Source organism: Carcharodon carcharias, chromosome 18 (genome assembly GCF_017639515.1).
Source record: "Carcharodon carcharias isolate sCarCar2 chromosome 18, sCarCar2.pri, whole genome shotgun sequence".
Lineage (NCBI taxonomy): Eukaryota > Metazoa > Chordata > Chondrichthyes > Lamniformes > Lamnidae > Carcharodon > Carcharodon carcharias.
The window spans coordinates 70,011,340-70,024,114 of record NC_054484.1 but is presented as its reverse complement, the minus strand read 5'-3'; the positions used below and the strand labels follow the sequence as shown (position 1 = coordinate 70,024,114).

The window sequence follows — 12,775 nt, the reverse complement described above, 5'->3', positions numbered from 1 at the left end:
CCTCTCGACTGCAAACCACTATTCTGCCACCTCTGCTGAGTCGGTCCTGCTGGTGGGACAGGACATACCCAAGGATGGTGATGATGGAGTCTGGGACATGATCTATAAGGTATGATTCCGTGAGCATGACTATGTCAGGGTGTTGCTTGATTAGTCTGAGACAGCTCTTCCAATTTTGGCACAAACCCCCAGATGTTTGCAAGGAGGACTTTGCAGGATCAACAGGGCTGGGTTTGCTGCTGTTGTTTCTGGTGCCTAGGTCAATACTGCATGGTCCATCTGGTTTAATTCCATTTTATTGGCTTTGTTGTGGTATCATACAACTGGGTGGCTTGCTTGGCGATTTCAGAGGGCATTTAAGAGTGAACCATATTACTGCAGATCTGGAGTCATATGTAGACCAGATCAGCTGAGGACGGCGGATTTCCTTCCCTAAAGGGGAAGTGAACCAGATGAATTTTTACAATCAACAATGGTCATTATCTTAATTCCAGAGATTTATTGAATTCAAATTCCAACTGAGATTCGCACCCGGGTCTCCAGAGCATTACCCTGAGTCTCTGGGTTACCGGTCTTGTGACAATACCGCCTCCCCATGTTCCCCATGTTGTCTGATGGATTCTAAATCTTCTTATCTAAATGTTGCTCTGCTCACTTCCGCACTTTCTGTCCAACTAGCAGGCTGCGCACGCAGCAGCAACCAGATGTGGCCTGGACAAGGTTCCAAAAGCCAAGACAAAATAACAACGGCCAGCTGCGTAGTTTGAAAGTGTTGGAAGCGTCATTAATTTGTTTGTACGAAGCAATAATGCAATCGGAGCTGAGTATTCGTCTTAATGACGAAGGATACAAAAACTGGATTAAAGCAGGCTTCTGTCTGCAGAAAATCAGAGATTGCCTACTCGGCTTCGTCAATACAGAAATGGAAAAGTTCCACCATTTTCTCCTTCAAACCAACTCGTTGCTGGGACAAGAAATTTGCAAGAATTTTTGCAGACCTCAAGGAACAAAAGTGAGTCGGAATCATCTACACATCTTTGCACTGACAACATAAGGAAACGAGCAGTAATGGAACTATCAACTGTATCCTTTGTAACATCCTTTCGTGCCTTGTGAGCTATTTTCATTCCTCACAAGGACACAGTTTGATACTGATACTAGCTCGTTTATATTGAAATAATACTGTGCTGGGTCCAGAGGTTGATGGTAGCCAACTGGATCTGTTCTTGTGCCGTGCTGTCTGGAAAACAAGATTACGTTGCTGGTTGGTGGGGATACACAACTACTGGTGTCGTCAGCTCCCCCACCACCTGAGATGAAGCCGCACTATGCGCACCTCATATTATGTATCTAGGATAGGCAGACCGATCGTCTCAGCTTGCTCCTGCCCCACAGAACTCATTTCTCGTTATCTTGACTCCCTTCTCTCTCCCCTTGTCCAGTCCCTTCCCACCTACATCCGTGATTCCTCTGACACCTTACGTCACATCACCAATTTCCAGTTCCCTGGCCCCAACCGCTTCCTCTTCACCATGGACGTCCAATCCCTCTACACCTCCATTCCCCACCAGGATGGTCTGAGGGCCCTTAGCTTCTTCCTCAAACAAAGGCCCGAACAATCCCCATCCACCACTACTCTCCTCCGTCTGGCTGAACTTGTTCTCACGCTGAACAATTTCTCCTTCAACTCCTCTCACTTCTTCCAAATAAAAGGTGTGGCTATGGGTACCCGCATGGGCCCCAGCTATGCCTGCCTCTTTATGGGGTATGTGGAACGTTCCTTGTTCCAGTCCTACTCCGGCCCCCTTCCACAACTCTTTCTCCGGTACATCGATGATTACTTCGGTGCTGCTTCATGCTCTCGGCAGGACTTGGAAAAATTTATTAATTTTGCTTCCAATCTCCATCCCTCCATCATTTTCACATGGTCCATCTCTGACGCTTCCCTTCCCTTCCTTGACCTCTCTGTCTCAATCTCTGGTTATAGACTGTCCACCAATATCCATTACAAACCCACCGACTCCCACAGCTACCTCGACTACAGCTCCTCACACCCCGCCTCCTGTAAGGACCATTCTCTCAGTTCCTTCGCCTCTGTCGCATCTGTTCCGATGATGCTACCTTCAAAAACAGTTCCTCTGACATGTCCTCCTTCTTCCTTAACCAAGGTTTTCCACCCACGGTCGTTGACAGGGCCCTCAACCGTGTCCGGCCCATCTCCCGTGCATCCGCCCTCACACCTTCTCCTCCCTCCCAGAAACATGATAAGGGTCCCCCTTGTCCTCACTTATCACCCCACCAGCCTCCGCATTCAAAGGATCATCCTCCGCCATTTCCGCCAACTCCAGCATGATGCCACCACCAAACACATCTTCCCTTCACCCCCCCCTATCGGCATTCCATAGGGATCGCTCCCTCCGGGACACCCTGGTCCACTCCTCCATCACCCCCTACTCCTCAATGCCCTCCTATGGCACCACCAAAAGATGCAACACCTGCCCCTTCACTTCCTCTCTCCTCATGTCCAAGGGCCCAAACACTCTTTTCAAGTGAAGCAGCATTTCACTTGCATCTCCCCTAACTTAGTCTACTGCATCCGTTGCTCCCAATGTGGTCTCCTCTACATTGGAGAGACCAAACGTAAACTGGGCAACCGCTTTGCAGAACACTTGCGGTCTGTCCGCAAGAATGACCCAAACCTCCCTGTCGCTTGCCATTTTAACACTCCACCCTGCTCTCTTGCCCACATGTCTGTCCTTGGCTTGCTGCGTTGTTCCAGTGAAGCCCAACGCAAACTGGAGGAACAACACCTCATCATCCGACTAGGCACTTTACAGCCTTCTGGACTGAATATTGAATTCAACAACTTTAGGTCTTGAGCTCCCCCCTCCATCCACACCCCCTTTCTGTTTCCCCCTTCCTTTTGTTTTTTTCCAATAAATTATATAGATTTTTCTTTTCCCACCTGTTTCCATTATTTTTAAATATTTAAAATCTTTTATGCTCCCTCCGCCCCCACTAGAGCTATACCTTGAGTGCCCTACCATCCATTCTTAATTTGCACATTCGTTTAGATAATATCACCAACTTTAACACCTATGTGTTCTTTTGTCCTGTTGTTTATGACATCTTTTGATGATCTGCTTCTGTCACTGCTTTTGCCTACAACCACACCACCCCCCTCCACTTCTCTCTCTCTCTCTCTCTCTCTCTCTCTCTCCCCCCCCACCCCCCAACACCTTAAACCAGTTTATATTTCAACTCTTTCTTGGACTCGAACTCAAGTTCTGTCGAAGGGTCATGAGGACTCGAAACGTCAACTCTTTTCTTCTCCGCCGATGCTGCCAGACCTGCTGAGTTTTTCCAGGTAATTCTGTTTTTATCTAGGATAGGCATCCTGTCGCAAAGTTGGATTTTTGCGACATGGTGAAGGCTCCCTAAAAGTTAAACGGAAGTTGAATTATGGAAACAGTTTTGCCAGCATCGAGGGAGAGGACACAGGAGTTAATCTTCAGCAGTAGTCAAGTATATGTGTAAATGGGCATGGAAGGAATTTCACAAGGCAAAAATTAGGAGAGACATATGTCCTGGTCAGACGCAGAAAACAGGGAGGAAATGATGTGGGAAAGTTTAAAGATTCAGTCATAGGATGAAGTTGACTAAACAAGGCGAATAAAATTAGTGGTCACAAGCATGCAGAAAGCAGTAAAGCTGTAATCATGCAGGACAGCAGAATCCAAGTTGGGATGGCAACCATCAAGAACAGATCAGAGCCAGCCCTGTAAAATGGGGGAGGAAGGAAGAGGTGCTGAAAACAGGCATTAAAGAATCAGACCAGATGCTATAGTAAAAACTAAGATAAAAGCAAAAAACTGCGGATGCTGGAAATCCAAAACAAAAATACCTGGAAAAACTCAACAGGTCTGCCAGCATCTGCGGAGAGGAACACAGTTAACGTTTGAGTCCGCATGACTCCTCAACAGAACTAAGGAAAAATAGAAAAGAGGTGAAATATAAGCTGGTTTGGGCGGTGGGGGAGGGGGTGGGAGAAGTAGAACTGGATAGAGAGCCAGTGATAGGTGGAGATAGCCAAAATATATCACAGACAAAAGGACAGAGAGAGGTTGAGGGTGGTGATATTATCTAAAGGAATGTGCTAATTAAGGGTAGAAAGCAGGACAATCAAGGTAGATAGCCCTAGTGGGGGTGGGGTGGGGTGGGGTGAAGGAATCGAAAAAGGCTAAAAGGTAGAGAAAAAACAATGGATGGAAATACATTTAAAAATAATGGAAAAAGGTGGGAAAAGAAAAATCTATATAAATTATTGGAAAAAACAAAAAAGGAGGGGGAAAATGGGAAAGGGGGTGGGGATGGAGGAGAGAGTTCATGATCTAAAATTGTTGAACTCAGTATTCAGTCCAGAAGGCTGTAAAGTGCCTAGTCGGAAAATGAGGTGCTGCATCTTCTGACTAGGCACTTTACAGCCTTCTGGGCTGCATATTGAGTTCGACAATTTTAGATCATGAACTCTTTCCTCCATCCCCACCCCCTTTCCCATTTTCCCCCTCCTTTTTTTCCAATAATTTATATAGATTTTTCTTTTCCCACCTATTTCCATTATTTTTAAATGTATTTCCATCCATTGTTTTATCTCTACCTTTTAGCCTTTTTCGATTCCTTCACCCCAGCCCACCCCCACTAGGGCTATCTGTACCTTGCTTGTCCTGCTTTCTACCCTTAATTAGCACATTCCTTTAGATAATATCACCACCTTCAACACCTCTTTGTCCTTTTGTCTGTGACGTCTTTTGGTTATCTCCACCTATCACTGACCCTCTATCCAGCTCTTCTTGTCCCACCTCCCCCTTAAACCAGCTTATATTTCACCTTTTTTCTATTTTTCCTTAGTTCTGTTGAAGAGTCATGTGGACTCGAAATGGTAACTGTGTTCCTCTCCGCAGATGCTGCCAGACCTGCTGAGTTTTTCCAGGTATTTTTGTTTTTGCTATAGTAAACATATTGCAGTGGAGAATGCAGCCTCAGTAGAAAGCTGCAGTGAAGATAGAGCTAACAGTAAAGCATAAAAGTTGTGAAGAAATCAACTTCAATCCAGGAAGTGGGTTTCTGCTCAGCGCCCAATAAAACAGCGGAACAAAACTGAGAAGCCAGCAGTGCACTGAACTACAGTCCTGAACCTCAGCTGGTCAGTCTGGGTAGAGGATTTGCACTGGGCCAATGTTTACATGTTGTCCAGCAAAACAGCTCAATCATGATGCTAGGGAAGTTCAGAAAATCAGAGGAATGATAAAAATGTAGAAGTTTGTGAATAAAGAGAATGAAAGTGAAATTCAAGTTAAATTATATAAAATGTCTTTGTACAACAGCAGACATCTCATATGGTGAGTCACTTACTTTAGCAAAATGGGGATGCTGTAGAGTATAACAACAGAATCACCAAATAAATCATTTTCTGTTTTTATTCCATGGTATTTGGGCTTTGTGCTGATATTCAAGGGTTGCTTCTGCAACAATCAATTATACTGTGAAACCTGCAAATGACAGCCCTCTATTTTCTATGCTAGATGATCCTCTGTGGCATTGCACATGGAATCAAGACTATATGTAGAGTTTAGGTGAAGCAAAGAAAGTGAAGTGCAATTGGACCATATAATTCAGTCTCTGTTTTAAAATCATACATGTGGTCCTTTAATAGTCCTTGTAAATTCCACTGTCTACAATTATCATGAAAACTTTCTTTTTGAGCTTGTCATTCTGTAGTTATACATTTCTACCAGTTGTATTAAGGATCAACAGCAACAGGAGGATAAAATTAGTGTGACAAGTTTACATTGGCAGTTTTCATGATAATGGTGAACATTGAAATTTATAATGGAAATATAAATATAAGGATGGTGCCATTGAACATCAAGGGGAGATAAAAACAAGAACAAAACTGCGGATGCTGGAAATCCAAAACAAAAACAGAAATACCTGGAAAAACTCAGCAGGTCTGGCAGCATCGGCGGAGAAGAACAAAGTTGACGTTTCAAGTCCTCATGACCCTTCAAAGAACTAAGTAAAAATAGGAGAGGGGTGAAATATAAGCTGGTTTAAGGTGTGGGGGGGGGGGGTGGGGGGCGGGGGGAGAGAAGTGGTGGGGGGGGAGTTGTAGGGACAAGCAAGCAGTGATAGGGGCAGATAATCAAAAGATGTCACAGACAATAGAACAAATAGGTGTTGAAGGTGGTGATATTATCTAAAAGAATGTGCTAATTAAGAATGGATGGCAGGACACTCAAGGTACAGATAGCTCTAGTGGGGGTGGGGTGAAATAAGACTAAAAGGGCATAAAAGGTATAGATTTAAAAATAATGGAAATAGGTAGGAAAAGAAGAATCTATATAAATTATTGGAAAAAAACAAAAGGGAGGGGGAAAAAATGGAAAGGGGGTGGGGATGGAGGAGGGAGTTCAAGGTCTAAGGTTGTTGAACTCAATATTCAGTCCGGTAGACCGTAAAGTGTCTAGTCGGAAGATGAGGTGCTGTTCCTCCAGTTTGTGTTGAGCTTCCCGGACTGAATATTGAATTCAACAACCTTAGATCTTGAACTCCCTCCTCCATCCCCACCCCCTTTCCGTTTCTTCCCCCTCCCTTTTGTTTTTTTCCAATAATTTATATAGATTTTTCTTTTCCCACCTATTTCCATTATTTTTAAATCTATACCTTTTATACCCTTTTAGTCTTATTTCACCCCACCCCCACTAGAGCTATCTGTACCTTGAGTGTCCTGCCATCCATTCTTAATTAGCACATTCTTTTAGATAATATCACCACCTTCAACACCTCTTTGTTCTTTTGTCTGTGATATCTTTTGATTATCTGCTCCTATCACTGCTTGCTTGTCCCTACAACTCCCGTCCACCACCCCCCCCCCCCCACCTTAAACCAGCTTATATTTCACCCCTCTCCTATTTTTACTTAGTTCTGTTGAAGGGTCATGAGGACTCGAAACGTCAACTTCATTCTTCTCCGCCACAGATGGTGCCAAGGACAATGTCTTGGGACTTTGATTATTGTGTCACTGATAATTTTTCTGGGTTTTGAGTATGGCTCCACTGGAGAGTTGTATTTTTGATCCCCCATTGACCTCAATTTAATGATAGTTCCTTGATGCCATTTGTGACACAATGCTGCTTTGATTTTATTGGTAGCATGGTAAGCATTCAACCTCCAGTCTCCCAAATGTTTATTTCTGTGGGGCATGAAACTTAAAGTGAACACAAACTGCTCTACTCCAAGTTGTCAGAAATTTATGCTAAGTTTTGTATATTAGCTTTTTGCTGCCTGGTAATTCATGACCTGACCCAACCTTTGAATGATTTTCAACTCAACTCTTTACTTCCCCACCTGCATTCCATGCTGCTTAATTATCTTACAACTTGACAGAAGGAGAGGTCAGATCAACTGGACCTAACCCTTGAATGGCTGCCAAGCCCCTCAGCTCACCAGATTCTTCAGTCTGAGAGATTGCTGAATCTGACCAAATCCTTTTGATGGCTACTAAATCCTTGACAAAACTGAGCACAATCCTCTTAAAGTTGCTGAATCTCTGACCCAGTCCAGCCTTTTAGTGTCAGCTAAATCCCTAACCTGACCTAACACAATAACTTGAATTTATATAGAGCCTTTTGACATTTTAAAATGTCCCGTGGCATACAAGCATCATCAAACAAAATTTGTCACTGAGCCACATATTAGGGCAGGTGAACAATAGCTTAATCAAAGAGGTAGGTTTTAAGGAATTGTTAAAAAAGGAAAGAGAGATACTGAGGCAACAGTTGTTGGAAGGGAATTACAGAGCTGTCATGCACTGTTTCAAAGCAAGTTGACATGATATTCTAAAGAAGCAGTGTGATTACACATAAAGAGAATGTGTGATGTTGATTCCCATGTGCAATATCACAGGCCATCAGCTCATAATGTTAAAAATATTGCATGCAAAATAAATGGAATGCCTGTATGCATTAGCCTTACTTCATGTGTCACAATTTTTCAGTTTTTGACCTGAAATTGGATTGAAATGCTCCAACACTTTTCTTTAGTTTCAGAGGGCCTGTTTTTTGTGTGAAGAATGGAAGAAGGAAATTCTGAACCATCATACAAACCAAAACAACGTGATATATTGGGGTAACTGCTCTCCTCAGCTATGGCCTAACTGTGCCTGGGAAGTGGCAAAAGTATGTTTTATGTAAACTTTTATGTACAGAAATGTGGTAAACAGTTGTAATTAGCAATAAATGTTGATTGCAGTAATTTAATATGAGCCACTACTGTGCAGACACATTGAAATAAGAACCAAGATGAGCAAAGTGCAGCTTGTTTGACATTTGAGTCAATCCTGCATTTTTAGCTGAAGATCTCAAATTAAAATATTTATGCTTCTTGTAGTGAAATCACCTCCTATAAAAGCAATTACCACGACAAGTTTAAAATTGTATACATTAGCAGCTACACAAATTAATATGCTTAGTTGTGAACAATTATTTATTTTGCTCCAGCTATGCTCCGATTTCTGGTATTGGAAGTACAGTGAAACCTGGATAAACGGACACTTGCAATAAAATGAACCCTTATTGAAAGATCCAAATTATGTGATCAAATATACAAGATGCACTCTGAAACCACAGACGGTCACCAATTACGAACTACGAATAGCCTACAATGTACCCAAACCCTTTCACAACTGAAAACACAGGTCAGCGCAAAGCAGCACCGGGTTCTGTAAAAGAAAGGACTTTTGTGAAATGGTGAACTCTTTACCCAGCATCCACAGGGGTAGAGAAACCCTCTGGGTTGAATGCTTGCACGGCTCTATCCCAGGGATAGAGCGGTTTTCTGCTGCTATGGATGCTGGAAAGAACTTCCTATTCAACCAAAGCCTTCTCTTTCACAAAACCAACTCGTGCTGACTTCACCCGCAATATTTACTCTAAACTGCGGGTCGTGGGTGAGCGGCTGCGCGACAATCACAAACGAGCAACCAAGAAGCACATTTCCCTTTAAGATACATGCGTATATGGCTGTGTCAGTCTTAAAGGAACCGTACAGCGCAAAAAGCCGCTGCACAAAGCAATCAAGGAATATTGTTCACTAGCCTTCCGATCGAAAAAAGCACATGTGAACAGCGGAGTGTGAGCCGTCATTTCCAGCTCCAGTACTGCACCTATACATTCTTTCAGTGTCTGCTGGCAGCTCTTTTCCCCTTGATCCTTTCATCGTTTTCTTTCCCATCATCTTCTGATGGTCGGTCTGCTTCTTTGAGGAGCTTTGGCTTTGGGGAGTGAAATTTAAGATTTGTCCTGGGTCTCTCTTTCGTTTTTGCTCTGTAGAGTGATGCATAAGTCTGTAAGATCCAAAACAGCCAGTATTCCTGCAGACTCAGCTCAACCAGAATTCTGCAGTTTCACTCCAATGTATAATGTATCTGTTGTGTTTTCCCTAAATGTTCTCTATCGGTTCTAAGACATGCCTTTGTAAGCTTCAATTATACGGACAAAGTCTGTCAACACCTTTCTCCCCTTTTTGCTGTGCTGTGATAACCTAATAATAGTAATGTGAGAGAATTCAAATCTGACAATCAAATATAGATTCATAATCAGAGTCATACAGTTTTACAGTATGTACAGTTTTACACATGGTGTCTGCGCAGGTCACCAAGCCCCTATCTAATCCCATTTTCCAGCATTTGGCCTGTAGCCTTGTATGCTATAGGGTTGCAAGTGTTCATCCAAATACTTCTTAAGTGTTGTGAGGGTTCCTGCCTCTACCACCCCCTTTGACAGTGTGTTCCAGGTAGCCACCACCCTCTGGGTGAAAAAACAATTCCACAAATCCCTTCTAAACCTCCTTCCCTGGTTATTGACCCTTCCACTAAGGGAAAAAGTTTTCTCCTATCTACCCTATCTATGCTCCTCATAATTTTGTACACCTCAATCAAGTCCCCCCTCAGCCTTCTCTGCTCTAACGGAAACAACCCCAGCCTACCTAGTCTCTATTAATAGCTGAAACACTCCAACTCAGGCAACATCCTGGTGAATCTCCTTTGCACCCTCTCCAGTGCAATCACATTCTTCCTATAGTGTACTGACCAGAACTGTACACAGTACTCTAGATGCGGCCTAACGTTTTGAACAGCTCCAACATAACCTCCCTGCTCTTGTATTCAATGCCTCGACTAATAAAGTATCCCATATACCTTCTTAACCACTTTATCTACCTGTCCTTCTGCCTTCAAGGATCTTTGGACATGCAACCAAGACCCCTCTGATCCTCTGTACTTCCTAGGGTCCTACCATTCATTGTGTACTCCCTTACTGGTTAGGGCAGCATTTATTGCCCATCCCTAATTGCCCTTGAAAAGGTGATGGTGAGCTACCTTCTTGAACCGCTGAAGACCATGTGGTGTAGGTATACCCATCATGCTGTTAAGAAGTAAGTTCCAGAATTTTGAGCAGCAACAGTGAAGGAACAGTGATATATTTCCCAGTCAGGATGATGAGTGGCTTGGTGGGGAAATTTTGCAGGTGGTGGTGTTCCCATGCATCAGTTGCCCTTGTCCTTTACGGTGGTAGATGTTGTGGTTTGGAAAGGGATGTTGAAGGATCGTTGGTGAGTTGCTGCAGTGCATCTTGCATATATATGATACACTCTGCTGCTAGTGTTCATTGGTGGTGGAGGGAGTGAATCTCTGTGGATTGGGTACCAATCTAGTGGGCTGCTTTGTCCTAGATAGTGTGGAGCTTCTTGAGTGTTGTGGGAATTGCACTCATCAAGGCTAGTGAAAGTATTCCATTACACTCCTGACTTGAGCCTTATAAATGGTGGACAGGCTTTGGGGAGTCAGGAGGTGAGTTACTTGCTGCAGAATTCCCAGTCTCTGATCTGTTCTTGTAGCCACAGTATTTTTATGGCTGGTCCAGTTCAGTTTCTGATCAATGGTAACCTGCAGGAGATTGATAGAGGGGAATTTAGTGATTGTAAAACCATTGAATGTCAAGAGAAGATGATGAGATTCCCTTTTGTTGAGATGGTATTGTCTGGCACTTGTGTGGCATGAATTTACTTCATCAATCCTTTTGTTCCTGTCTTTCTCTATAAATTGCGAAGAAAAGCTCAAGATCTTTGTATAAGCTTCTGGTGCTCTAGTCACGTGGACTGTCATAGATGATTCATGATATCCTATTAAAAGTTCGTAAATCATAGGCTACAGCACCTAAGGAGGCCATTCACCCCATCAAGTCCATGGCTGCCCTCTGCAAGAACAATTTAGCTAATCCCAATCCCTGCCTTTCCCCGTAACTCTGCATTTTTTCTCTTTAAGAGCTTATCTAATTGCTTTTTTAATCTGCACATAAAAAAAGAGCTTCCTCCAGTCGCCATTTGGTTCTTTAATCAATCACTTTCAACCTGTGTCTTCTGATTCTTGACTTTTCTGCCAATGGGAACAGTTTCTCTCTATCCCCTCTTTCTAGATCCCTTGTGATTTGGAAAACCTCCTTCAATTCTCCTCTCAACCTTCTCTTCTAAGAAGAAACCTCAACTTCTCTAATCTATCCACATAAATGAAGTACTCATCCCTGGAATCATTCTTGTAAATTTTTTCTGCATTCTCTCTAAAGTTTCTACATCCTTCATAAAGTACGGTGCCCAGAATTAGACACAAAACTCTGGTTGAGGCCATAACAGTGCTTTAAAAAAGTTCACAATGACTTCCTTTTGCACTCAGAACCTCTATTTACGAGGCCCCAAATCCCGTATGCCTTTTAACTACTTACTCAACCTGTCTTGCAATCTTAAATGATTTGTCTACATTTACCCCAAGGTCTCTTTGTTCTTGCACCCCTTTTAGAATTGTATCCTCTAGTTCATGTTGTCTCTCCTCATTCTTCCTATAAAAATGTATCACTCCACACTTCTCTACATTTAAATTTCATCTGCAATGTATCTGGCCTTTCCATCAGCTGGTCTTTTTCCTCTCGAAGTCCATTACTAACCTCTTCACAAGTTCACAATACTTCTAAGTTTTGGCATTATCTGCAAATTTTGAAATTGTGCCCTGTACACCCAAGTCTAGGTCATTAATATATATCAGGAAAAGCAGTGATCCTTGTACTGACCCCTGTGGAACAGCACTGTGTACCTTCCTCTATATCTTTTCTACTAGTTGGTGGGCTATAGAACACACCCAGGAGTGTAATGTCACTGCTATTGTTTCTTAACTGTAACCAAATAGATTCTATCCATGACCACTCCAGGCTATTCTCTCTCTCTCCAATACTGTAGAATTCTCCATAGTCAACACTGCTACCCTCCTCCTATCTTTCATTCCCTATCTTTCCTGAACACTTGGTATCCAGGAATATTAAATACCCAGATCTGCCCTTTTTAAAGCCAAGTCTCTGTTATCACTACAACATCTTATTCCCATGTGCCTATTTGCACCTACAGCTCATCGATCTTATTTACCACACTTTGTGCATTTACATACGTGCACTGTAAACCTGAATTAGATCTTACTGTATTTCTTCTTAATCTGACTCCACATAATATCTTACTATTGCTTACTATAGTGCTACCGGTCGCTCCCAAGCTTTTGTGCACCTTGTTTCTCCTTTCCATTGCTACATCCTGGTTCCCATTCCCCCTGTTAAATTAGTTTAACTCCTTTCCCACAGCACTAGCAAACTACTTCACAAGGCCATTGGTCCCAGCCCTG

The 12,775-nt window shown here is 42.9% G+C and overlaps 1 protein-coding gene across 1 annotated transcript in view; it reads left to right on the top strand.

The window, feature by feature from the left end:
* Positions 1–672: 672 nt before the first annotated feature.
* Positions 673–12,775, top strand: part of LOC121290919 (uncharacterized protein CXorf38-like) — a 44,212-nt gene continuing 32,109 nt past the window's right edge. Inside the window, exons 1-2 of the mRNA XM_041211967.1 lie at positions 673–1,012; positions 8,103–8,237. Coding sequence (XP_041067901.1) covers positions 809–1,012; positions 8,103–8,237 — 339 coding nt within the window. The 5' untranslated portion in view covers positions 673–808. The remainder of the gene's footprint in view (positions 1,013–8,102; positions 8,238–12,775) is intronic.